At 48.2% G+C, this 26,171-nt stretch overlaps 1 protein-coding gene across 16 annotated transcripts; it reads left to right on the top strand.

The window, feature by feature from the left end:
* The first annotated feature begins 2,104 nt into the window (after positions 1–2,104).
* On the top strand, positions 2,105–24,978 carry ZNF384 (zinc finger protein 384). 16 transcript variants are annotated; one of them, XM_062005954.1, is made up of 13 exons: positions 2,105–2,453; positions 2,987–3,035; positions 3,775–3,847; positions 3,933–4,122; positions 6,764–6,830; positions 6,974–7,214; positions 7,554–7,884; positions 12,760–12,837; positions 20,080–20,304; positions 20,938–21,120; positions 21,937–22,015; positions 22,846–23,004; positions 23,155–24,978. In XM_062005954.1, exons 4-13 carry the CDS (start codon positions 4,070–4,072, stop codon positions 23,428–23,430), a joined length of 1,692 nt encoding a protein of 563 aa, XP_061861938.1. In that variant the 5' UTR covers positions 2,105–2,453; positions 2,987–3,035; positions 3,775–3,847; positions 3,933–4,069; the 3' UTR covers positions 23,431–24,978. The 16 variants fall into 16 exon arrangements, with proteins under 16 accessions (XP_061861938.1, XP_061861983.1, XP_061861950.1 ...); XM_062005946.1 differs by having other exon boundaries at positions 2,441–2,515; XM_062005982.1 differs by having other exon boundaries at positions 2,441–2,515; positions 6,760–6,830.
* The last annotated feature ends 1,193 nt before the right edge of the window (positions 24,979–26,171 follow it).

Below are 26,171 nucleotides of genomic sequence, written 5' to 3'. Positions count from 1 at the left end.
TGCACACCCGTGTTTCTTTGATTTCTCCTCCTCCTAGGAAAAGGAGATAAGAGAAATCAAGTGTCTGTGACAGATGTTAGTCACACCACCTCACGTGCTACTGAAGGGTGCTCGGCAGCACAGAGTGGGAGGGGGAGCAGAAAACTCTAGGCACAGTAAGAAAAAAATTAACCACTTTGTCCCACTCCTCTGCTGGGAATGATTGCTTTTCCTCATGTTGTATCAGCCGTTTTGACAAGCTCTCCCAGTTACCCAGGCCAGGACAACCATCTTCTTGGAGGAGACTGGGTCTTATTTCTTTCTAGGCAGCATGCAGGGAGCAAGGAGGAGAGCCAAGAGGCTACGGGGAACTCTGAGGCAATGAAGAGGCAGAAGAGGCATCAGTGCCAGGCCAGAGTTCCTCTTCCAAGGCATAAGACTGAATACATTTGCTACGTTGCAGAATGAGAGAAATGTCACCTTCAGAGGTGAGCTGACAATCACAGAAATAAATTACATAGAGGAGGAAAAAAAAAAGAGATGAGCATTTGTGAATATTCATGAGCAAGTCAAAATCCCCCAAATTAACAAGGAAATTAATTTCCAAGCTGATTAGGTTGGCAACTCCTTTTATTTAAATAAATCAACAATTGCCTTCACGTGACTCCTGCTGAAGAACACAGAGCTAATCCTGGTTCACCCCAGGAGGAAGTTTTGTGCCACCTGGGATGACCAACACCCCAGCAGCTTCTGGGGACAGGCAGGTGCTGCTAGCTGCCTGCCTTTCCTTCAGCTGCCAGATTTCCCTTTGCCCACTGCTCCGGATGTTGCGGTTTCATCATCACCCAAGCCAATCTAACCACTGGCTGCTATAGTTGTGCTCTCCCTGGTCCCACCCTCTTACTCATTCTGGCTCTGAAGAGCTGTTCCAGCATGCCAAGCTGGCAGAAAACTCAGGCAACAATGAAAAAAAAAAAAAAAGGAAAAAAAGAAAGAAAACTTCTCACGAGCCAGAGCACCAAAATGGCTCAGCCAAACACCCAGTGAGCAACGGCACAGGTGAGGAAAGTAACCTCACCCGACTTGGGAGGTAGGTCCAGTGTCCCACTTAGCCCTGCTACAAGTGGTGGAATGAAGCAGATGATATCTAAAAGCTTCTTTCCACGGCAATTTTAAAGAGTCTAAGACAGAAGCAAAGCTACAATAGCCAGCTTGGCTTGGTGATCTTGTGAGGGTGTCTCTAGTTTGGTGCGGGGCTGACCAACCAGCCTGGCTTAGCAATCTCATGGAGTGCCTCTGTGCCTTGTCCAGAGCAGCTTCCTGCCTTCTGCACCATCACCAAGGCCCGCAGGCTGCTGTGTTCACCCTAACTCAGGCTGCACACCATGTGGGAGACAGCAAGAAACTGCCAGCCAAAACTTGGGTGGGTTGAATCTGGGAAGCCAAATTCTCATTGAGTGATAGGGAGGGTGAGTTGCAGTCCCCTCTGGGGTCAAGTTACAAATAATGAAAGAAAAAAACTATTAGCATTGGGGTGTGGTTATACCAAGCTACTGGCTTGCAACTGTGGATGGAGGTTGCCATGCTCCCCTCCACGCCTGGCCTTGCTCTCCTGTTCCCAACAGCTCTTATGTGACCCAGGCAGTCCAGCTTGCTAACCTGGGAGAAAATTAGCTTGCCGAAAGTCCTGTCTGTTGGGTTATCGAGAGGAGGGCACTGAGCACTGAGCCAGGAAAGCACTTGAGCCAGCGCAGGCGAAGGGCCTCGGCCAGCCCGCACAGAACCTCCGCCCCATCTCGCCGGGCAGGCGCGGCCGCCCGAGCTGACCCGCTGACCCATTCCCCCCGCGGCGGCTGCAGCCGGGCGCTCCGCGGAGCCACGCCAGGCCCAGGCACCTGGGACGCAGGCGGCGGCCGGGCGGCCGCAGGGGAGCGGGACAGGGCTGGGCGGGGGTCACGGCTGCGGGGACAGCCTCCGTCCCGCCCGCCCTCAGGCGCCAGGAGCCAAAGCCATGAGCCGCCAGGAAAGCGGCGGCCGAATGGGTATTCATGAGGGCTCATCAATATTCATGAGGGCGCCCGCCCCGTCCCGTCCCGCGCCGCGCACGTCACGCCGGGAAGGCGGCTTCGGCCGGAAGCGGACTCGCGGCCGGGCTCGGGGACGCCGCGCGCCCGCCCCCCGCCGGCACAGCCACTTCCGCCCTTCCTCCAGCCAGGCTCCCCGCGCGCCGGCACGCCGCACTTCCGGGGAGCGCCCACCCGCCTCAGCCTTTGCCGTCCGCTGTCCCACCCCGACCCGGCCACCCGCGGCGGCCCCGCCGAGAAGACGCTCGTCCCGGGCCGGCGGCCGCCGCCGCTCCACCTCTTTTTCGAGCGAAGTCGCCGATGACGCCGTTCCGCTCCGGTCGGCGCCCCGGAAGAGCTGAGGCGCGCTCCGCCCCCTGATCCGGAAGCGACTAGCCGCTCCTCTTTCCGGTGAGGAGGCCGCTGCCGCCGCTGGAGTCAGGGTCGGGGTCGCCGCTGGGGGGTGGTGCCCGGTAATCTGCCGGGCGGCGGGCGCGGGGGCGGGGGGGGGGCTCGGGGCAGCGGGACTTCCGGGGGCGAGGCGATCCGGAAGCGGAAACGGAGGGTTGGCTGTCTGTCTGTCTGTCCACTCGCCCGTCCGCCCGCCCGCCACGGCGTCGGGCGCGGAACGCGCCCGGGGGTCTCCGTCGTAGGGGAGCCGCGCTCCGCGCCGGCCCCATCTCGCCCACCCCGCCGCGCGGGGGGCGACCGGGCGGCGCGCACCGGCCTCGGCCGCTGCCGCCGCCGTGTGCGCGCGGGGCCCTGCGGGGGGAGGTGGGTCCGGGCCCCCACCCCGGCCGGTCACCGCGGGGAGCGCCCGCCCCCGCCCATGGCCGCTCCCCCGGGGGCTGGACGTGGCCGGCGGGTCCGTGGGCCCCGCGTTGCGCCGCCCGCCGTCATGCAGGGCCCCGTGCGGCCCCGTAACGCTGGCGGTTTGTTTGCAGAGACTGCCCTGGAAGGAGGAGAAATGCAAGAGGAGGGAGAGTGAGAGGGGTAAGGAGCTCCTGGAGCCGCGTGAGTGACCCCCGCCCCTCGCCCCGGGGGCTCCCTGCGGCCGCACCGCGGGGGAGGAGAAGGGGTGGGATGGGATGAGCCGCAGGTCGTGACGCTGGGAGGCTTGAGATCACTTCAGCTTCAGGGTGCGGGAGAGGGGATTGAGTGCCTGGACGTCCCCTGCCAGGCATCGGTTCCTACAGAGGCTCAGTTACTTGGGGTGGAGGCTGCACGTGTGTCAGGGTAGGGGCCCAAAGTTGCTCTAGCTCCAATGTGCAGGTTTGGGATTCAGTACTTTGTCCAGCATGTCCGGGGTCTTCCTGATGTGCATCCAGATGAGCTTGTTCTAAAGGTGTAGTACTGCTTGAACTTTTTGGTGCTTATGAGCTTCATGGAAGCATTTTTGCATTTCATCTAACAGCCTGCGTGGCCTTCAGCATCCTTAGTATTTTGCAGTAATGAAGCAAGCCTGAAAGCTCCTTGATGTTGAACAAAGATCTTGGGCAGACATGAAATGACATTGTAAATCATCTCCACCTGTCATGCTCAGGGTCTCTTGTAAACTCAAAACTCTACACCAAGTAGAAAATACAAGCTAGGTATCTGGAGAATAAAGACAACCCCATTAAAAGTCAACCTTTAAATACTTGCGTATCCAACCTTGATTGTGCCTTCCAGAAACAGCCTCTGCCTCACCGTATACTTACACATGCTTTTATCTGTCTCTTTACGATTAAAGTGATGACCTGCAAAGAAGTCCATCACGTTAAGTATGTGACTCTGAGATAGAAACTCCAGATTCCTTGTCCCTCGTGAGTTCTCTGGTTCACTCGGTTGTTTTTTTGGTATATTTGCATTTGTGGTCTGTACATAGAAGGTGTTTTTGGTTTGTATCAGGAGGGTACGTTGACATCTATCTGATACTAGACTGGTGAATAGGAAGAAGGTCCCATCTCTGGCCTGTTTGTGGAAGCTGGGATGATGAAGGCACTGCAGTGGGAACGTGCTGTGGTACAGGGTTGAAGCTCCAGCCCATGTCTGGTAGCAATAGAGCAATTGGAAGGGTTACGTGCAGAGTTCTGGTAAAGTAAGTGTGAGCAGCGTTCAAGTGCGGGCTGCAAATAGGGGGTGCATGTTTCCAAAATATCTTTCAGCCTCAAAATGGGGTAGGGGAGGGACAACTGGGGGTATTAGGGCAATAGGTTGGTGGAGGAATCTTGTCTTTGTTTTCTTTCTTTGGAAGACTGGCTTGCTTAGTGAGGTTGCATGAAAGCTTCAACTCTTACACCATTTCTTCTTTTCCTCCACATTCTTACAACTTCATCACGTTTCAGCCTTTCGAGCCAGAAGTTTTGAGGCCTAATAGCTGCTCAAGCACCAGGATTTCTGGATGGGGAGGTGAATTCTAAGAGAGTTTAGTGGAAACAGCGTAGTCATCTTTCGAGAATCAATAAGAGCCTCATTTTGACTTGCGCGCTTTGTAAACTGAACAAACAGAAGTTAGGTGCCCTGTGAAGTTCTGAGGGGGGACGAGATGGAGGCAGGGAGCCTGTTTAGTGCCCTGGCTTGTGTTAGTCTGGATTTTAGAATCTGGAAATGGAGTTGCCTTTCGTTTCTCATGCTCTTTAAATAAGAAAGATGTTGTGAGACTTTTGTTTAAATTGGCATCTTGCTGTCTCACTGCTGAAGTTTGCAGTTGAATCCAAGAGAGTCTTGGACAATTACAAAGTCTATTTGGAAAATACATCTGATTATTATGTGGTACCTTATGTTTTTACAGAGTCGAGTTTGATTTGTTGTTTTTGATGTGGAAGCTAGTCAAATAAGGGCTTACTTCTTCTAAAACCAAAGCCAAACAAACAAAACCCCAACCCTGGTGGTGTTCAGTTGCCAGGAATGCGTTAAACATTCAGGTGTTCTCATCCTGTGGAAGAAAAAAAGTCACATAATTAAGCCTTGCCTGTGTAGGGACTTGCTGTGGGCAGTGTACTTAGTAAATAATTTGACTCAGAAAAGAAGAGGAAGGAAGGTGAGAGTCTTGCCCCATCAGATTCTGATTGAATCACAGCAATGTAAATCTCAAGTAATTCAGTCAGGCAGCTAGCAGTCTGACTGCCTGCCACCCATGCAAGGTAAATAATTCATCCTTAAGTATGTTTATTGGTTGATTTGTAGTGAGTGAGTGAGGCAGGAATACTTGGGTTTGCTGTTGTGTGAGCAATTCATAAAAACAAAATTATCAGGTAATTTGGTTCATTTAAATACTGCCTCTCTACATAGAGGAAAATTATCTTTGCGTTTTGGCTCGCACGCAACAATTCCACATGTATTTATTCTGCCCTCATATCCTTCTGGAAAATAAGTGTTTCATGCTACTCGGGGCGTGCTCCTCAGCTTATCTGATGAATGAGATGGGCCCTTCAGAAGCAATATTTACTCCTCAATTAGACTACTGCCACATCATAACAGAAATAGGAGTGGGACAATTTGCAGCTAGCTGCGTGAGAAACCTACAGCGCTTGCTTTCTCTAAGCAGCTTGCTCTGCCACATGTTCTCTGAGCGTAGTTTTTGTCACGTGTGTTTTACCTACCAGTTTTGCCATTTTTGTTCGGAAATAGGTGTGTCTTTTGCTTCAGGAAATAGTCTTTCATTAGTTTCTTTAATTTTTGGATAGAATATTTATGAGTATCCTAAACTTTGTCCACTAATGCTGTTCTGCAGAGATGTGCAAGGATTAGAATGGAAAGCCAGGTGTTCCTGAAGAGGTTGCACCTCTATCTTCAGAGAGTTGTCTTTTGGTGTCTAATGGGTTCTCTGTCAGCATGGAGAGTTGAGATGGAGCAGTAGACACTTGACTGGGAAGAGTCCTACAGAATCTTGTCCCAGAGATGGGAGTGAAACGGGTAATAGCCATGATGTGATCCTCTCAGAAGCAGAGTATCTCAAGAGCAGGGTAGTCAGATAATTTTCCCACTGGAAATTATCATCTCTTGGATGAGAGCGGAGGATCTTGTCTGTTAGGAATACTGAGTGACATTTCAGAGTTTCTTTGAAGGATGAGGCTGTCAGAGCGGTGGGCAGCAGGAAGTTAGGAGCCCTAATTTTGACTTCTTGGTATGCTGTGGCTGTCTTATACCCTGGGCAAGTCTGTTTCCCTCTCTCTGCCTGTCTTTCCTCCTGTGTAACATAATGCTAATGTCCCCTTGCTGCATCTGGGTCCTTGGTGTTGAGCTGGGGTGGAGGGACAGGCGAGGTCCAAAATTTTCACTGCTTATGGGGTCAGTCTGTCTGTGACTGTGAAAAACTGTTTTCATCTGTGTTTGCCTGGTTGCAAATGCACAGACTTCATCGTTTATGTACTTGGGTGGATGATAACCAGGGAGTTTCAGAGGTGTTCTGGGTTTTCAGTCGGTCCTTTTTTTGCATGGACTACTATCTAGCAAGAGTCATTTGAGATGGACCCAAGCCTGTGGGAATAGCAGACACCCTTTTCCCCTGAAAATAATTTTTAATTTGGCATATAGCTCAAAAGTGGGGAGAAGTTACTCGAGTAAGACAGAAGAGATAAGGAACTGTCACAGTTATACTGAGTCAGTTCCATGTTGGAGTCTCTTTGGGTTTAATGTTCTTTTTGTGTGTGTGTGTGTGTGTGTGTCTGTCTGTCTGTCTTCCTTCTCCTCCATTTCTCTTCCCCTCCCCCTTCCTCTTCCCCACTGTGCCCAGCTAGGATGGAAGAATCTCATTTCAACTCCTCCCCGTACTTCTGGCCAGCAGTGCCCACCGTCTCGGGACAGGTAAGACCTTTGCCTTCCAACCTATTGCACTGGTCTTGCTTCCTGCTAGAAATTCGAGAGTTTCTGCTGTGCTTCTTGCTTGACCAGCAACTGGGAGAAGATGTGCCAGGGTATTCTAAAAACTGCTCTTCTCACCTGTTTAGATTGAGAACACCATGTTTATTAACAAGATGAAGGAGCAGCTATTGCCCACTGAGAAGGGCTGCAGCCTGGCTCCCCCCCACTATCCTGCATTGCTGACAGTACCCACCTCTGTGGCCCTGCCCACTGGTATCTCCATGGACTCGGACACCAAGCCAGAGCAGCTGACACCACACAGCCAAGCCCCCGTGACACAGAACATCACCGTGGTACCGGTGCAGTCTGCTGGGCTCATGACAGCAGGTAGGGGACTCCAGAGACTTTGGCAACAGATGAAGGAGTCTCTGGGACGGGGGAACAAGGCACTCTGGAGAGTCTTTTTTTGGGCTATAGATTATTCATACCCTTACTGACGGTGCGGACTGCCTTGGTATGGTTTCACTAGGAACTCCTTACACACATCCTCTTCATGGAAGTTTGAGTTCCAGCAATGGAGACTGGGAACGTGTTGGGGAGGCTAAGCTGTTGTTCTCTTTCAGTGTAGTCAAAAGTAGATGTATAAAGCTCACTTCTGTGGGATGAGGAGATGGGATGTAATTAGAGATGTAATGACCAACTTCTTCCATCTTTCTTTGTTTGCAGGTCCTGGTCTGGTGATAACTTCCCCATCAGGTTCCCTGGTGACCACAGCCACCTCTGCCCAAACCTTTCCCATCTCAGCTCCCATGATTGTCTCTGCGCTACCCCCTGGCTCCCAGGCAGCCCTCCAGGTGGTTCCTGACCTGTCCAAGAAAGGAACAACCACCCTCTCTGAAGGTGGTGGGGGTGGCGGGGGTGGGGGTGTTGCCCCCAAACCTCCCCGGGGCCGGAAGAAGAAACGATTGCAGGAGTCGGGGCTGCCCGAGATGAGTGACCCCTTTGTGCTGTCAAACGAGGACGATGAGGACCAGCACAAGGATGGCAAGACATACAGGTGGGGAGTTGGGTTAAACCTTGACTGTAACAAGGGGGTGGGGGGTGTATTTCAGCCTTTAGAGGGTTACAGGGGAAGAAGAGATCTCTGCCTTTTTGCTGTAGAGTCCCCCAATTAGAGACTCTTTCAGATGCAGAAAAGTCAAGTTTTCTCTCTAATAGGGAGTATTTGCAAGCTGGTGGGTTGACAGAAAGCTGAGGATCCTCCTTCTTAGTGAACGGCCTTGACTTCCTGAATATACAGATATCAGCGTTACTGGGTTGGCTAGTGCCCTAGGGTGTTGTGGAGGCTAACTCATATCCTTGATGCTACAGCCGGGTAGTATGGCTGGTGTACTGCAGAATGCAGTGCTGCCTGGTGCTGCTGGAGCACTTGTGCTGTTACTGAGAGCCCTGGTGTACCTGGGTGCTCCTGGGTTAGCACTCCAGTCTGTCCAGTGTAAAGGCTGCAGACTGGAGGCACACGGAACATGAAGTGACTGTGATGGTAGTGTCTGCTCCCATATGCATCGCCCCTTGTGATTAGCTACTATTTTGCCATTCCCAACAACAAAAAAAAGGTGTGTTTCTGAATTAGATATAAGGATGTCTCTGGGTACTACAGATACGGGATAAGAGGAGGAAGAGTTCTGTGCCCCGAGGTTGGGTTTTTGAGCTTGGAGGGATGTGGCTTGAGTCTACAAGTGAGTAGTGAGAAAGGGGGGGATTAGCTATGAGGGAATACTTAAACCAGAGGATGAGGAGTATGGATGTTTTGACGAAGGTGGGAAATGGACAGAGCAGGTGAGGGATAAGGAGGAAATGTGATGGTCTGTCTGAGTTGGGAAGCAGGGGAACATATGGGTGATTTAGTAAGGAGTGTTTCTGAGAGGTGTTGAAGATCAATAAGAGGGAAAGTAGTAGCCAGATAGAAATAAAAGATGGCTCCTAGCTCTTCTCACTTCCCTGCTGTTTGCCCATGCTCTTGTTTCAAACAGATTCCTTTTACCATTCTAGACCCTCTTTTCTTTTTTGGTACAAATTTAGTTACATTTCTGAAATTAAGTCATAACAACATGACGGCATCTACACAGAATCAGTCTGTCCTCCTCAGGCACTGTTTAATTTTTAAATACAGAATTTAAAAAATGTTTACATTTTTAAATCAATACAGTTAAATGTGTACAAAACCAGAGCTCGGATCAGCTTTTTTATCATCTTACCCAGTGTCCCAGTTCTTCCACTTTGAAAATATAATCAGCGTATGGCGAAGAGGGGTGGGAGTGTTAGGTAGCTTGCTATTTGTAATCCCACCATTTATTTTGGGCCTTAGCCACAATTCCACACAACTCAAGCTGCTTACAGTCTCGGTTGCTAATTAGGTTGTTAAATATGTATTTACAGGGGGCACAATTGGCAGTGAACGTTAGAATTAAAGCTGAACCAAGGCTTTAATTATAGCTCCTTGTTTACTTGTAAGTTTGGAAAAAAATGCCCAAGACCAGGTGGAGTGACTCAGCAGAAACTTTATGAACACACATAGGCTGTGTAACAGCTCAAGAAAAAGACTTTGCAGGGGAAAAAACTGAATGAGATTATATGTAGGAACATGTAATCAGGAAGATTTCCTGTCCTCATGTTTAGTCCGAGCATGGTACCTCTGCCTCTTCCTCTAGCCTCCATCCCAAGCAGGCTTTCCTCTGAGCAGTGCTAAGGTACAGGACGGCAACATTGAGATTTATTGAAGACCACCAAGGAGTAATTTCACCTTTCTTGAGATCTCCTCTTTGGCTGATGTTTTCTGTGTTCAAATCTGAAACATAAAATTATTACTGGAAAAAAAGAAAGGAAAATGCTGTCTTCTCTTGGAGCTGTGGGAGAGAAAGCCTTTGTGAGATACAGTAAAATTGTTTCTCCATAATATGCATATGAATAGACCTGCAAGTTAAAATTTCGAGGATTCCTGGGTTCCTTCTGTGTTCTTGAGGATGGTTTGGGTGGTTCCCATTACTACAGTATGCAGACATATCCTAGCTAAATTAAGCCTGTGGGTGAGATTCATCTACTTCTGCTCCCTTCTCAGGCTGGAGGGGGAGTTACTCGTGGTATTCGTATGTCTACATTTATATGATTTCACCAATTCTTGTGATGATACACTGAGGACAGTCTAGTCAGATGCCTGGAAGGAGTTGTACTGTATTGATCACTGTGCCCTTTTTGGGTTTTTTTCCTTTTTCAATACCCACCTCCTAAAGCCTATGGTTATTTTGTCAATTTTAGTTATTTTTTAGTTTCATTTTGAGCTCTGCAAACTCTCTTGTCCCGAGTGCCTGGGCAGGTGGCTGATTTCCATAATTCGTGATTCCTTGCGTGTTGGTGAGGACAGAGTGAAGCCTTGAATGGGCAGCACAGCAAGGTAGACATGGAAAGAATTAAAGCACAACGGCAATGCACATATTGCAGCTCATCCCATTCTCTACTGAATGGAGAGATTCCTGCCTCAGCAAATTGCAGATGTTTGGCTGCTGTATCAACTCTAAAAGTGAATTAGTAGCCTCGTGTGAATGTGGTGCAAGAATCTTTTTGATTGTTTCTTTCTTTGTAAGAAAAGATGCGAGGCTTTTGCTATTGATGATGTTGCTTGCAGATGTTGGACATCTAGCTGTAGGATTAGTCTGGCAGAGTCCTTAGTGCTTTGCTTTGTGCTATTATAACATGTGCACCTGCAGGGGACAGCATCTAAGCCAGTCCGGTAAAGCATTTTCCTTCATGAGTAATGACACTTCGGTCTTGTCTGGATTCATTGTGAGCTCTTTGTTAGTCTTCCCCGTCACCTTGGTAGAATTGACTTTTTCTGCATAAAATGAGATTAGCATCGAGAGTCTTTCTAGTGAGATGCTGACAGTGTGGAGCATGTCACTTCTCAGTCCTTCAAAAGGTGCTGAGGAAAGAGAGCGAGCACAGGTCCTGGTATTGTTTCCTAGTGCTGCTTTGGGACCTGGACCTGTACGCTTTTAGAAGTTTGTGGCATGATCACTGGACAAGGCTGATAAAATGATTCAACGTCTCTGGGCCAGGTCATCAGTTCTCTCTCTCTCTGATAAGCAGCTCATTAAATCATTTCTTCTTTGCAAGAGGAAGAGAGCTCTCTATGGGGGTTGCTTGGTTCCAGTATTAAGTTTGGTAAGGGCTAGAACGAATACCAATTTATAGTCTGGAATGCTTTGCAACCGGTGCTTTGGGGCTTAGGATACCAACAGAAAGGTTGTAGGCTTGAGAAGGGCCTTGCCATCATGCTGTAACCAACAAGCTCTCTGTTCCCCTCTTCCAGTTCTGAGTTTCCCTACTTTCACTAGGTTGTGGGAACAGCAGCATGTTCGAGTTCAGGAGACTGAACGGCAGCTGAGGGACAAAGGAAGCTTCTGAGATGAGTCCAGGGTGCAAAAGTATACTGGAGCCTTAGGAAGGAAGAGAGTTGAGCTGTAGAAGGTGCAGAAGCTGGATGGAGTCCCCCTTTAATGAGGAAATTGGATACACAGGGGAAACCAGTGGTTTGAATACATCAAGTGGGCATGTTCACAGACAGGTCTTGTTTTGTGCCTTCTTTTTTCTGCCCTGTACTAGATTTAGCATTACTGTTTGGTGAGCTCCCCATAGTTTTTAATAGATTTGAAATCTAGTGGCTATGGCTTTTGTAAGCCTCATATCTGTGAAAATATGGTCAAATTTGGCCAAGTTGTAAGCTTGGAAAAAGATCTGTTAAGAGTGCTCTGAGATGTTTTATAATGTGGTAGTTGAAATATGCAAATATTATGTCCTCTTTTATGTTTCTTGAGGCTTGCATGACTCCAGTCTGGCACTGACCAAACTGTAACTCCACAGAAGAGATAAATACACTCTAATCACTCTCAGTTTCTGTGTGAGTCCAGGCTACATGTGCACTCTCTCTGCAGTGATAAGCATCTTCTAGGCTGGTGCTGAAGGGCCACACTTGCTTTTCCTTCAGTTACATCTGACTCTGCTTCAGAAAGGAGTCCTTTGTTCCCAGTGTTGACAACCTCCCCCTTTTGATGGGCAAAAAGGCAAGGTGGGAGAAGACACTGCTTGGTACAAATGTAGCAGGGACGTGAATGAGGTATGGGCAGGGCCTGGAGCTGATTGTGTCTAGGATGTCTGGAAACTTGGTAGAGCAGAGGGTGGGAATCAGAAAGGTGGAGAGAGAAGAGACAAGAACCTACAAACTAGTGAACGTAGCAGAGAATGTGACAGGGAGCCTGTTTGCAAGGGGCAGGTGGCACAGAGATAAGCTATGAAGGGCCAAAACTGAGGAGTGAAAGAAAGAATGAGATCTACTATGGGCTGGAAAATGAGGAGATACTTAGAACTAGCAAAACAGATGGGGACAAGAGCATGGGATGTGGACAAATAAAAGTAAAGGGGAGAAGAGGCAAGTGTTAGCTAATTGAGAGAATGAAATGGGAAGGAGCCAGTGCAGTAGAGGCTAAAGAGGCTGTAGCATATGGGTAAAGAGCTTAGGCCTGGGTTTTGTGCAGAAGGGAATTGCAGCAGTCTGGAAGGCTAAGGGCAAAAAAGGAATTAAGTTTGAAGTGTCAGGCAGAAAGCTGGACCACATTCCCTCCAAAGCGTAGAAATATTAAACCCACTATTTCTAAATTTTGCTGCGTTTCTGGTGTCAGCACAAGAATGTGACCTCCTCAGGCAAAGAACCTCATCCCCCTCTAAGGCTGGGAAAAGGCAGCAAAGTGCCATTGCTGCTGTTTATCATCCTAGCTGCAGTGGCAGAGGTCTATGCAGTGGATCTTGAGATTGCTGATGAGCAGCGTGGGTGTCGTGATGCCACATGTTGGAATTTCTGTTTGCTTTTTTTAACAAGTAGTTCCGTGAGCAGCGGAACTAATGAAGCCTGGTTTCCAGCGGCTCTCTCCTGTGTGGATTCTCTGATGTCTAATCAAGGGTGAGCTCACTAGCCTTTCCCTCAGCTGGAGGCTCCAAGAGGGTCTCTCTTTTTTTCCCCAGCTGCCTGTTTTTATGAGACCTGTGGTGACTTTAAGATTCTTACCCCTTTTCCAGATTTGGTTGAAATTGGCTTATGATCTCAAAACTCTTTAAGGAGGACAGGTGCATATGCACATCCACTTTTACACACACAGTTTGTACACATAGGCTTTGCTTTCTGTATGAATGCTGTGCTTGGAGGTGAGAAAGTGTCAAGAATTAAGACTGACTGTGCATGCCGTAGGATACATTAAGGTAAAAACTTGCATTATGGTAAGTTCTCGCCCTTCTGCTGAGATGGTTGTAAGTGTGTGTGTGCGGGCGTGCTCTCAGCTCATTGTAGTGCCAAGCAGAAGGAATTAACAGTAAAGGTCCTGCAGTCACAAGTTTTCATTTTAGCACTTATTATTCGCATGTCAATGGAATGAGTGTATGGAAGGGAATGAAAGTGGGCAGTTACAGTTTCAGCTGGGGAGAGGAAACTTTGAAACTGTCCTGTTGCATATCTTATCTCATCACACCTTACTTTGATTGTATGAAGTCAATGCATTTTGACACCATCCTTGATTATGTGATTATAGTTATGGTGTATGTGATGGCCTGATCGAGTCCTGCATGTACACTCAGAGAATGTGAAAGGAGTGGTTTGGGGGCTTTTTGGTGTTGTGGAATTGGGAAGGATGATTTGGAGAAGGCATTTGACTGCTAGGCTGAAGAACTGTAGATTACGCTTGCCCCTGCCGCAGATTTGCTGTGCTATCCTACAGCCAGACGCTTCAGGCATGCACATAATCTTGCCTTGAAGCGTGTGCAAATGTGAGTTAGATCTAGTCTTTGGTGGATTCGCATTTGCCACAGGCTAAAAATGACCGCAGTTACCCTGAAATAATTTTAACATTGGATGTTCCCAAAACTGTAACCTCTTCTCAAGTATCGTTCAGTAGCCTTCTGTAACGTGTCAGACACTGTTTGGCTCTGCAGAAGCAGTGCACCTCACAGCTGTGGTACAGAAATCTGCAGAAGCTGTTATTTTAATGTATGGGATAGGAATTTTCCTTTAAAGAAAAAACCACGGTCACAGATACGAGTTTGTCTGCTTGGAATTAGTAGGTATATCTGCATTACTATGTTTCACGCCTCTGGCTTTTGTCACTCCCTTCCCTAAGAAAAAACTAAAACGGGGACATTGTGGCGGTGGTAGATAACAATCCTTGTAGAGTACTGATGTTTCAGTGGTGGCTACAACAGATGAGTGATTCTGCTTCATGAAGTTCAAATTGCATGTGGTCGACGAGGCTTGAGGCTGTAGATGGAGTGGTGATAAAAAAACCCAAACGCTTGTTAAGTATCTGTCTGCACAACATAATGAGGATGCGATTCTGTGTAAAGAGTCAATAAGGCTGTGTCAGAACGCACCTGCATTGCGGAGCCAAACTGTGGTCACACAGTTGACCTTAATTCTGGTGTTGCCAAATTTGCTAGTGCTTTCTCGTGGGCCTTTTGTATTATTTTGACTTTAGCTTTTGCATGTTGTCACTATACCAGGAAGCATCGGGTTGTGTCTTGCTGTTTTGTTGGGTTTTTTTTAAGTTAATGATGAGTGATTTGAAAAATTGGTAGAAAAGGTCTAGGGCCTGATGTTATTCAATGATTTGGAGGTCAACAGAAAGTCGTGGCTGATGAGTTACAGATAAAAGCAATGCTGGCTGACAGATAGAAGAAAAAAAAAATGAAGCCTTATGTGTTTTTTTACACTGGAACTATTCAAGTAAAATGTATTTTAATACAGCCCAATGGAAGACTTAGCCTTTTGGGTAAGTCCGTGTGACTTTTCCAGCAGGGAGGGATTGAGATCTCGGTGTTTAGACACAGTGGAAAACAATATCAAGCAGAAGTGTCCTGTTGGATATTATTGAATTTCCATGGTCTAAAGATGAGGAATATGTGGAAACAGTATCCTGGAAAGCAATGACTGTGAAAAAGGCTTTTAGGAATTAAGTGACATCATGTGAGCTCCCAGTGCAAGACTGTGACAGCAGAGGGTAAGTGCAACCGTCGAAAGCATAAATGCTGGAGTCATTAAAAGAAGATAGACAACTTGTGAAGCATGTTGTGATACCACAAAATTCTGGGTCTGGTATCTTTAGGATCATTTCGAAAAATGACAAAATACAAGAGTGCCCTCAAGTCTGAGAACTGGAGAACTGCCATTTGGTGAGAGCATCACTTGCTGCCTTGCCAGGAAGATATGCTTTTCCATAGTCTTATCAAGCCACCAAGTGACTGAAGGACTGTGGGAATAACTTGATATAAAATCTCTGAGCCTAGCTGATAGATTTAATAGTATACATGCCAGTGGTGTAAATTGATAAGGGGAAGCATAATGTTAACTTTTGATTGGGAGCTGATGTTGGGTGTAGAAGTGTGGAAGCAGAGGTACTATTAATATGCTTTCATTTGGCACCTTCATACTCACTAGCTTTATTGTGAAGGAGCCTTGGCACAGGCTGCCCAGAGGGGTTGTGGAGTCTCCCTCCTTGGAGGTCTTCAAGACCGGTCTGGACATGTTCCTATGCGACCTGATCTGGGTAGACCTGCTTCTGCAGGGAGTTTGGATTGGATGATCTCTAAAGGTCCTTTCCAACCCCTACCATTCTAGGATTCAGGGCTTACCCAAGTTTTCTAGCAGTTTATCTTGAAAAAGTCAGGGAATGCGAGGGTTAAATTAGCATTTGTCATGAAGCCTGCATCCATTATTATGCTATGCTTGCATTAGTTACTTCATTAACTCTGCACAGCAAAGGCAAGTACATTTCTTTCCTTGCTAAATGAACTGCTGACTCTGAAAGCCTAAACTTAACTCTTATCATCTAGTTTAACTTCAGACCTTCCTGACATGATTTTAATTTCTTTATGTTATGGTCTAACTTGCATTTGTAGCCTAACAGGAGGAGCAAGGGCTCAATTAACTTGTAAGACTAATCTCAGTATTGATACTAGGAATGTCAATTCTCAAAGCCATGTGAAAACTTACATAATTTTCACAACTGTAATACTGATTAATTAAGCACTTGACGGAAAAATGCTGTTAATCCATGTTAGGCAAATTTTACTATGAGCTGGTATTTCAGATGGTATTTTATCTCCTAAGAGCATCTGATGAATGAGGTGGAACATTCCATGAAAAGTGGAAAAAAATACTGCACTGTGTGCCAGAATTGTAGTCTAGTTGCTATAAGCATCATTTTGTTTATGACTCATCGTGATGACTTTCATATGGGAGCAGAATTAGAATTGTACCTCCACCTTTTACTGGCATTTCATGATTTTTGAGTGTTTCTTTCTTAACATGAGTGTTCTCTGAATGCCTCACTTCATTTCCCTGCAGATTCCTTATAAAAAGAAAGGATTATAAACATTGGAAGGGGTTAGTTTTGATCTCCAGCATATGGCTGGGTACTAAATTAACTATTTACATGAACCTCTGTGTTATTAAGAATATGCTGTCCTAGGCTGCCTGAATTTGCAGAGCAGCTGTAGGGGTATTGTGTCACACTGTCAGTGGGAATGCAGCAGTCGTTTCTGTTACTGGATCTTGAAGGGAATGAAGTTGAAGTAATGATAGTTTAGAAGCAAACTGAGGAAAAAAAGATTTAAAAATTATATTAAACAGAGGGGAAAATATCAGTTGTTTCATCGAGTGTTTTGCTCACACTTAGCAAGGAGCACTCCCAACTTTTCCTCTCTCTAACCAAGGGAATTTCACTGAAGCAGATTGGTGTCAGGCACAATGCTCTCACTACCTATATAGACTTGTGACATTTTTTTAGACTCCATATTTGCCCACTAGAGGGCTGATGGCATCTCCACTCTTAATATTTGATGATGTCTGAGGCAGAATGCGAAGCCCTTAATTAAATGGATCATTTATTCCCTTCAAAGTGCCTGATAACGCACAATACAAAACTCTGCGAAATGCAGCTTTCTGCTATATTCCAGGGCTTTTTTTTTAACTCATAAGGCTCATCAATTTGTTTATGCCACATAACATTCTTGCCGTCTCAGGGCTGATGCTGGTAAGATGATTGGAAAACAAGTCCTTGCCAGGCATTATTTTTCAAATAACACTTAAAAGAATATTGAAACATCTATAGCTGCTAAATTCAGACAAGAGAGGTTTGTTGGGGATGGGGGAGAGGGGAGTGGTTTTTCTAATCTGTCAGATTTATCTTAATTTTTTTTATGCAAGTGAAGGAGAGGTTTTGAAATACCTTCTTTATCATTTTACTTTGAAAATGGAAAAGGGTTTTCAGCCTGTTTCTCTTCATTAAAGTTTATTCTGGGGAATTTCTGACCTGAAGGCAGATACCTGACCAAGCAAATAAGTAAAGGAAAGGATGCACAGAAATTATGGTGAATAAAGTGGATGGCTTTATGGCACTGCAGATTTAATGCGTAGGACTACTTAGACTTGATGGCATAGTAAAGTTCATGAATTTTTCAGAACAGAATAGATTGTTTAAAATACAGAGTCGTTTGTATGGCACAGATCAGTGTCCAGCACTGTTTTTTAAACTAGAGCAAAACTTTTAGAAAGGTATTTCTCTCAGAAGGCAGGTGGATTCTCAAAATATTGATTGTAGGAGCCAAGTGATTGAGGCCACGCTCTAGCCTCCAAACGTTGTTCCAAAGATGCGTTATTCCCATGGTTGGAAAGATCCTGTTTCCTCTTGGATTTTTTAACTTCTGCTGTCTTTTCTCTTTATACCTTTCTTTGCTCAAAAAACAAATCCCTAGTAATTGATATTTTTCTCCCTACATATATTTATGTGAGTATTGACCAAGCTATCTTTTAAGCTTGACTCCAAACCTTAGATAGGCTGGGCTCAGCGAGTCTTGACTGTGCAAAGCCCATTTTCTATATGCTATCATTCTGGAAGTTTGCTGACCTCGTCTGAGGTTTTTCAATAATTATTGACTCCACGGCTTTCCGAATTAGCCGCGCTGTGGCAAGAACAGCTGCACCACTGCTGTTTACAAAAACGATACCTGCTGTTCCTCTTTGGTCAGCCACGTTAGCACAGCATCGCAGTGGGAGCTTGTTCTCTATTGCGTGTTTCTTTATCAGAGGGCTGATATGGTGGAACAGAGTTCACTGGAGAGTAATGGCAGTAAGCATCTGCTGAGAAGGAGATTGACAAAAGTCAGGCATGGGATTGTGCCGTAATTGCTTGCATTAGCAGGGAACCGGACTTGGCGCCTCAGAGGTGTTTTTCCATTCAGCATTTACCTCAAAGTTCTTCCTGGTATTGCTGCTTTCAAGGATACAATTCTCACCTCTTTATTATGATTCAGTGACTGCAAAAGGCACGTGCTGTATTCAAGTCAAGCTTTAAACGTTTTGGAAAGTCTGGAACAAACTGCACAAGTGTTTGGAGATAGTTGGGTTTATAAACCAAGAGCTACTCTTTTTAAAAATAGTTACTCTAATGTTCTTTTTTTACTCCTCGTATCTCTAATAGACCTCGGGATAAAGAGCCAAATTGCTTCTGTTTGTTGATTCCAGAAGGGACTGTTGTACGTGTGGAGAGTGACTTATGTAAGGATGTGTTTAGCTTGCTAGTTCTGTTAGGGTTTGCAGTTAAGTGGATCAAGAGAAAGAAGAAGGTAGGAAACATGGAAACAACTGTTTGAGGCGAATAATGACTGTAGAAGAACAATGATGGAGAGGAAGAAAACATTGTGGCAGGTGTGTGGAAGAGTGCTTGCTAGGGAGGTGTGGCTTCCAGTTAACTGGCTTAAAATCAAGCTGTGGCTTGGAAGGGCCTGTGGAAATTAAGGTAGGTTCTGGATAAATATTGCCTGTATTACATATGCTAATCTAGACTGCACACTTCATAAAGCTTCCGTCTCTCAACGTAAATAGTCATGTTAGCAGATGTAACAGTATCCTCCTGGGAGGAGATGGATATAGGGAGGAGCACGATCAATTGTCTGTGGCTTGTAATACCTGCAGAGACTTTTGTTAATCGGCAGTTGTGTAAAACACTTGTAAAACTTGAGGAAATTCCCAGACAAAAACAAACGTCAGCCTGCTGTGAAGGTCGCGTTCATGTTAGCCAGACTTCTTCTGGGTGACATTTTCTTCTCTCAGATGTGACCCTGGAAGTTCCAAGTGCAAGTTCAGTTTTGTCTTAATTGAAAAGTCTGCAAATGGAAAGGAAAAAAAAAAGTTCAGAGAAGCCGTAACTCTGCCCCTTGGTTGACACATTTGGAAAACAAAACAAAAAAGTCCAGTAACTCAGATGCAGCTTCAATCTCTCAGTCCAATTACCAACCACAACAGCCTTTACCATCTTGGATTGTAAAACAGTGCAAGCTTCTCTGAACAGCTTGGTGTCATGATGGAGGAGCAGTTTTTAAAAGCAGCATCCATAGCAGATAGATGCCAACTGCTTCTTCCTCTTCAAAGAGTCTTTGTATTACCAAGTACGTTTCTGATCATTATGAGAACAGATGGATCCAAACTCCTAGACAAAACATTTTGCATCACTTCAGTAAGGTTGAAATGATGAAAGCCCATTAGACCAGTGAATTACCACATTTGATATCCAGAGTATCTTTCTGAGAAAGACTAGGAAAGCAGCATTTTGTGTTCTATACAGTCGAGTGTATTCTCCAAAAATGAAAGCAGAGCCAAGAGGGTTTGGTCATGACTGCTTTCGCAGACTTTGCAGTACATGGAATTAACTTTTATTATGAAGATGAACCCTAACCTGAGATTTCCAGGTTTTCCAACCTTTTCTTTTTCGTTTTTTGGACTGAAATAAATCATAGATGAACAAATTGGTTTTTGTCTGGGAATTATTATTCCTATCCCCTTCAGGTTGCTGTTGGAAAGTGCTGCCCTGTCTCCCTTGTAAACCAAATAAATTAACCTCCTTGATTCTTACAAGACTTTTACTTGTATGGCTGCAAGGTATTGTTTGCTCTCTTCTGCCAGTTCCTAGCTTAAGTTTGTCCCACAGGGACTGGAGTACTTGCAGCCAAGCACAGTGTCCCGGGTGAAACCTCCCCAGAACCACATAGGGAGAAAACTCCCCTTCTTAACTCACTGTGGGAGACCCCATCCAGTAAGAGTTGATAGATATTGGGGCTTGTCCCCATGTGACACTGTCTCTTCCCCTCGCCCCGGTCCTAGGTGCCGGATGTGTTCGCTGACCTTCTACTCCAAGTCGGAGATGCAGATCCACTCCAAGTCCCATACGGAGACAAAGCCACACAAGTGTCCTCACTGCTCCAAGAGCTTCGCCAACAGCTCCTACCTGGCCCAGCACATTCGCATCCACTCAGGGGCCAAGCCCTACACGTGCAGCTACTGCCAGAAGGCCTTCCGCCAGCTCTCCCACCTGCAGCAGCACACACGGTAAGGGCCAGAGGAGGCTGGGGGCCCTCCGCACTGCATGTTGCCGTCATCCCAGCATGCTGCGAGCACCCGCAGTGGGCGACCACCCGGGGAGACCTCGCTGTTTCCGGTCAGGTCTCGTACGCGACAGACCGGCAGCAGCGGTGTCCGACACGTGAGGCTTGCAGCTCACTGTGAGGGGCTGGGTGTGCACAGAGGGTAGCGCTGCTCGCCCCGAGCGAGGGGCGTCTGCCACACAGTGACGCTTTCTGACAGGAGGTAGGGCTGATTGTGTCAGAGCGAGCGTAGAGTGGACTTAGGAGGACTGCTCCCTGTCACCCCAGCGTAGCTGTGCCAAACGTCTCAGTCCAGGCTTGCAGACCCCCCTGCTATTTCAGCCGTAGGCTTCCCACACACAGCTCTGCCAATGCCCCTCAATCCAAGCTCTATAGTTCCTCTCTCTGGATCCTCCCCCGGTGCGGACAGACCACGGTCTCTTGAATGCAAGGGGAGCACGGTTTGAGACTGTGTTTGGAGTTCCTCCGTGTAGCAGATAGCGTGGTGCTGTCCCACCCCCTTTGTGCCCTCATTCCATCAGCACTAGCCAGATGGCGGTCATGTCCAACTGCTGCTGCTCCTCCTCCTCTTCGGCAGGATCCACTCCAAGCTCCACACGGCGATTGTCAAGCCGCACAAGTGTCCTCACTGCTCCAAGAGCTTCGCCAACACATCCTACCTGGCCCAGCACCTCCGCATCCACTCGGGGGCCAAGCCCTACACCTGCCGCTACTGCCAGAAGGCCTTCCGCCAGCTCTCCCACCTGCAGCAGCACACACGGTAAGGGCCAGAGGAGGCTGGGGGCCTGGCCCTGGCCCCCCCGCGCTGCCGGCATGCACCTGTGGAGCACGCGCGCCAAGCATGCGGGGGGCGGGCGGGGGACGCGGCCGGCTGCACCCTCGGAAGGAGGTGACCCACCAGAGTGGACGGAGCGGAGGCTGCGCAGGAGACACTGACCGCGTCAGGGCTGAGGTGTGGGCACGTGCTGTCCCTGGGGCTCCTTGGTCTTGCACCGCGGGGGGCACAGAGAGAGAGAGCAATAGAGAGAGAGGCATTGGCTGTAGGGGATCCCAGCCTGGCACCACGGGGGTTGGACTGAGTGTGTGGAAGCTGCTCCTGGCGTTGCAGGGGGACAGGGACAGGTGAACACTGTAGGCGAGCTTGGCCCGATGATGTACAAGGAAAAGCGTTGGAGTGTCTGCCCCGAGGAAGGAGCAGAGCTGCTTTCTTGGTACCGCAGAAGCGAGACAACGGGCTCCTCTCAGTCATACGGGACTCCTGAGCTTGGAGACGGGAGCCTGGACCTCCAGCCCTCTTTCCAACTCATTTTCAGGTGGCCCATGTGCTGAGACAGCCAGGCATTCATAAGCTCTTGCTCCTCAGTCCAAGTCTCAATCTGAAATCATCTTGGCTGCCTATCTTCTCTAACTTCTAGCTGGACGTTGGGAGCTGGGCAGGGCTCTTTGTCCAGATAGAACAGTATCCGGAGGCAACGTTCCTCCTTCTCTGTTCTGAACGGCTGTGAGCATCAGGCCCTGACATTCTGCCCTGCCCTCCTGCTCACTGACTCCCATTTGTGCTCTTCCTCCTCAACAGTATCCATACCGGGGACCGACCCTACAAATGCGCTCACCCTGGGTGTGAAAAGGCTTTCACCCAGCTTTCCAACCTGCAGGTAAGGGGCAAAGCTCGTCCTGCTCACCAGTGGGGGTGACATGGGCAGCTGTCAAGCTGCAGAAGAGGCTACTTGCCTGTTCTACAGGAGAGGGAGAAATTAGGGCAGCTGGGAGGAGAGGAAAAGAATACAAGAAAACTGCCAAAGCTGTGTGTTAGGCTTTTGTGGCACCAGTGACCCAAAGAAGTCACATAAACAGTCACACCCCGTAACATTGTAAATTTGACTTGAGAGCCTTGGTAAAGTTCCTCCTCCCTTCTGTTCTGCAGAGTTTTTTGACTTCGCTGGGGCAAGACTTTCGCTAAATGTCATGCAGAATAAAATCTGGGTATCCGCTCTGGGGTGGTTTTTTGTTTGTTTTACAATGAAATGAAGGGCATGAGAGTAGGGATTTAGGGAAGCAGAGGTGGTGTGTCCTGGAGGAGGGGAACTGTAGGGTGTGCCAAATGGCAGAGAGCTGTAAATGCTCCTGAGCAGTTAAAGCAGATCCTGCCCTGAAGGGCAGTGACAGATGTGGGGAGCAAGTACGTGGTGAGGCAGAAGAGGAGAGAAAGGGAGAGGGCGGCTGAGAAGATGGGGGTTGTGAAGAGTGATGAGAGTCAGCTCTTCAAATGCCTGGTATGCCTGAGAGAAAAAGGCATCTGTGGAAAAGGTGTGGTGGGCTGGAAGGAGGAGCTCTGTCCCACAAGCTAGGAGCCAGGTGTACCTCCCTCAGCCTCTGGGGGCCTAGGGAGTTTGGAGCCTGGCTGGGTAGGGGCTGTCAGAGGTAAAGCCTCCTTCAGTACTAATACTCGCTTGCTTTCTTTTTCCTCCACCCTGCTGCTGCCCAGTCCCACAGACGGCAGCACAACAAAGACAAACCTTTCAAGTGCCACAACTGCCACCGTGCGTACACGGATGCCGCCTCGTTGGAGGTGCACCTGGCCACGCACACGGTGAAACACGCCAAGGTCTACACCTGCTCCATCTGCAGCCGGGCCTACACCTCGGTGAGTGTCTGCTGCCCTGGCGGGTGGCACATGTGGACACACTCCTCCAGATCCAACGGGAGCGGCTCTCTGAGCTGCCATGTCCTTCCTGGTTGGCTTTGGGTTTTGCAGACCTCATCCCCTCCCCTCACGTCGTTCTTCCCATTGCAGGAGACGTACCTGATGAAGCACATGCGGAAACACAACATCCCTGACCCGCAGCAGCAGGTGGTTCAGGCACAAGCCCAGGCCTCTCAGCAGCAGCAGCACTTCCAGCCGCAGGGCGGGGGGGCAGCAGGGGGCCCTTCTGGAGACACTAACCAACCCAACCCTCCCCCCCAATGCTCCTTTGACCTGACTCCTTACAAGACTTCAGAGCATCACAAGGACATCTGCCTCACTGTCAGCACCAGCGCCATCCAAGTGGAGCACCTCTCCAGCTCCTAGAGAGACCTCAACCCAGGGAGCAGAAAGCCTCTTGTGCATAGCCTGCGCCCAGGGGCACCGCTTGTTCAGCGGCCCTCCTCGTGCAACAGTCTCCGGCCTCTCCTCCTGCAGCAGCCTCTTCTGGCCGTGTAACCCTGTTCATGGCAGCCCCTTGAACAACAGCCTGGCTCAAGGGGGTGCTCCTTCTGTGCGACAGCCTGCCTGGTAGGAGGATGCTTCCTTGTGCAAGAGCCCCTTTCCTGTGCTGGGATCACTTCCTCATGCAAGAGCCCCTCCTTTCAAACCCAAAGAAAGGCCCCCGTCTTGCCTTCTCTCTCACTGTAGGATGCGTATGAATGGGGGGGGAGTGCTGAGATACACACGGTGGATGGGATGGAGACGGTCCTTGTGTGTGCAGGGGCTCGGACACATTTTTCAGCAGGCTGCAGAAGAATGTGGCAGGGTTCACAGCTGGATGGGGTTCTTTGAGGATTTCCTTGAGTGTCTAAGAAAGAAATATCCATTCCTGTCTCTCCTGCTTGTGAAGGGGAGGAGGGGTCGCTCGTCCTGCCCCAAGGACTGGATGGGAGAAACCTCCCCAGTGGAAGGTGAGACCAGTGTGGGGGGAGAGGTGAGGCATGTTCTCTGGGCCAGACGGGGTGCCTATGCTGCCCGAGGGCTGTGGAGTATTGCACTCTTTCTCCTCCCCTGATGGAGAGCAATAGAGAGGAATCTGTCTGAACTGGCTGCTGCCTCTCTCTCCCAGCTGTCCGAGCAGCACGATGGCCAAGGCCCCGTAAGAATGTGGGTTCCTGCTCATTGCTCTTCCTGCCCGTTGTGGATGATGTCCTAGCAGCTTGTGCTCCTTCTCCTCTCCCTTATGCTTCCCCCCTACACCTCCTCAGAAAAGCCTGCAGGCATCAACAACAAACCAAAAAACCAACTGGAGGGAGGGTAAGAGACTGCCAAAATAATCGTCGCACTTCTCTCTGCTCCCTTTCCTGAAAGGCGGAACAACAGCAGTTCTCACTCTCGCACGTCTGCCCTGCCCCCAGTTTCCTAAAGGGAAGGAGGAGGAGGAGGAGGAATAGACCAGTCTTTTCGAGGAGCCGGCAGGAGGCAGGGAAAGGCTAGCTTCTCCTGCTCCTCTCCTGCCACAGTGCTCTCCCAGGCTCCCTCTTGCCAAGACGGGCTGGACTCACATGGCAGTGGTGGCCTTTTCTGGACCCTGGTCATGGGAGAGAATCCCCAAAGGTGGACAGTGGAGAGAAGGGGGTGAAGATCCCCACAGAGAGACCAATCTAATGAGAAGGGGGAGCCAACAAGAATAAACTGAAGGCCCCTTGAATTTATATATATATATATATATATATAAATATCTATTCCCCACCCCTGGCCCGCTCTGTCCTTGCTGTAACTGTTTCTATCTCTGTGTTTATAAAACGCATTATCCTGGCGAATTTTTATTTTCAATCTTCGTTTGTTTCTCCCTTTCTCTTCGTCTTCAATTCTCCTTTCCCCCCATCCCCACCCATTTTTGGTTTTTTGTTTTTAAATTGGTCCACACGACTGCTAGTCTTGTGTGTCACTCGTTAGTTTCTTTGGATCATGGAGGCTGATTTGGAAGAGAATGAGAAGGCAAGGGAAAAAGCGTGTGTTGGGATTTAAAATCGATCACCCACCCAAAGCCTATACTATAGAATCCCAGACTTCTGTATGAACAACAAATAGGGGCTTTTTTCTTTTTTTTTTTTTTTTAACCACCTTGTAGAGAAATAAATTGGTGTAAAAGGCTCCTTGAAGGTGCTGCTGTGAGCACCCTGCCACTGTGATGTGTGTTCCTTCCCGCTGCACGAGCATCGTGCTGCTGTCGGTCCCAAGCAGCGGTGCGGGCGGGTGCAAGGGTAGCACATCCTTTCCTTGGAGCAGCCTTGCAGGTGGCTCCAGGATAGCCAGGAGCTCCGCCTTCTCTGCTCTGCACCTGTGGAGCCCCTGCCAGAAACATTTTCCTCTGTGTTTAGTCACCAGGGTAGGCTGCAAACAGTTGGAGTGTTTCACAGATCCATAGGTTAGGCTAGAAGAAGCTGTCTGATTTGATTCCTGGCATTTCACAGGTGACGCTTCGACCCATTTATCCTGTATCGAGCCCCAAGAACTAATGTGTATTTGAAGTGTGTGTCGACAAAATGCATTGGCTTGATTTTCAGACACAGAGGAGTCCCTTCCTTTGGTAGCCTGCTACAAGAAGGGCTTCTTGTTCTTGCTGTTTAATATTGAAACCCAGTTTCTTCTCTGGATCTGTTTGGCTTTGGCTTCCAGTTCTGGATACGTCCATCCCACTGATTCAGGGAGCCTTAGAGCATAGTGGGGCCTTTTTCCCTGGACTGGTGTTTAAACACTGCAATGTCTCTTCTCAGTCCATTTTTTGACAAGCTAAATATTATAATTAAATATTCCACCATAAGGGACTTCCTCCAGCCCATGAACTATTCTCCTCTTTTCTTCATACATCTTATCAAATTTTTCAGTACCTTGTAAAAATGTTCCTTTCGGAACTGAGCGTTCAAGCCCCGGTGCCATGGACAAGGTCCCCCTGCCCTTTGCCTTAAGTCTGCAGAGGATTGTCTTTGCCGTTTTCTCGCAGCATTACACAGGAGCTCACTTTAGGTGCTTGTCTGGTGTGGCCCCCGGGTTATCTGAAGCCTCAGCTTTCCATGATAGCATTTCCCCCTTTCCCCTGGTGTGGTCTGAGTTCTTATTTC

This window comes from Colius striatus, chromosome 1, assembly GCF_028858725.1.
Source record: "Colius striatus isolate bColStr4 chromosome 1, bColStr4.1.hap1, whole genome shotgun sequence".
NCBI classification, from domain to species: Eukaryota; Metazoa; Chordata; class Aves; order Coliiformes; family Coliidae; genus Colius; species Colius striatus.
The sequence above is the reverse complement of the archived record's forward strand: the minus strand, read 5'-3'. Positions and strand labels throughout refer to the sequence as shown.

What these genes read in the sequence shown, in the direction of transcription:
- ZNF384 (XM_062005954.1), top strand. Translation starts at nt 4,070, where the DNA reads ATGTCTGGTAGCAATAGAGCAATTGGAAGGGTTACGTGCAGAGTTCTG. An exon ending in ACGTGCAGAGTTCTGGTAAA is followed by an intron (nt 4,123 to 6,763) that starts GTAAGTGTGAGC and finishes GTGCCCAGCTAG; the next exon opens with GATGGAAGAATCTCATTTCA. An exon ending in GCAGCCGGGCCTACACCTCG is followed by an intron (nt 23,005 to 23,154) that starts GTGAGTGTCTGC and finishes TTCCCATTGCAG; the next exon opens with GAGACGTACCTGATGAAGCA.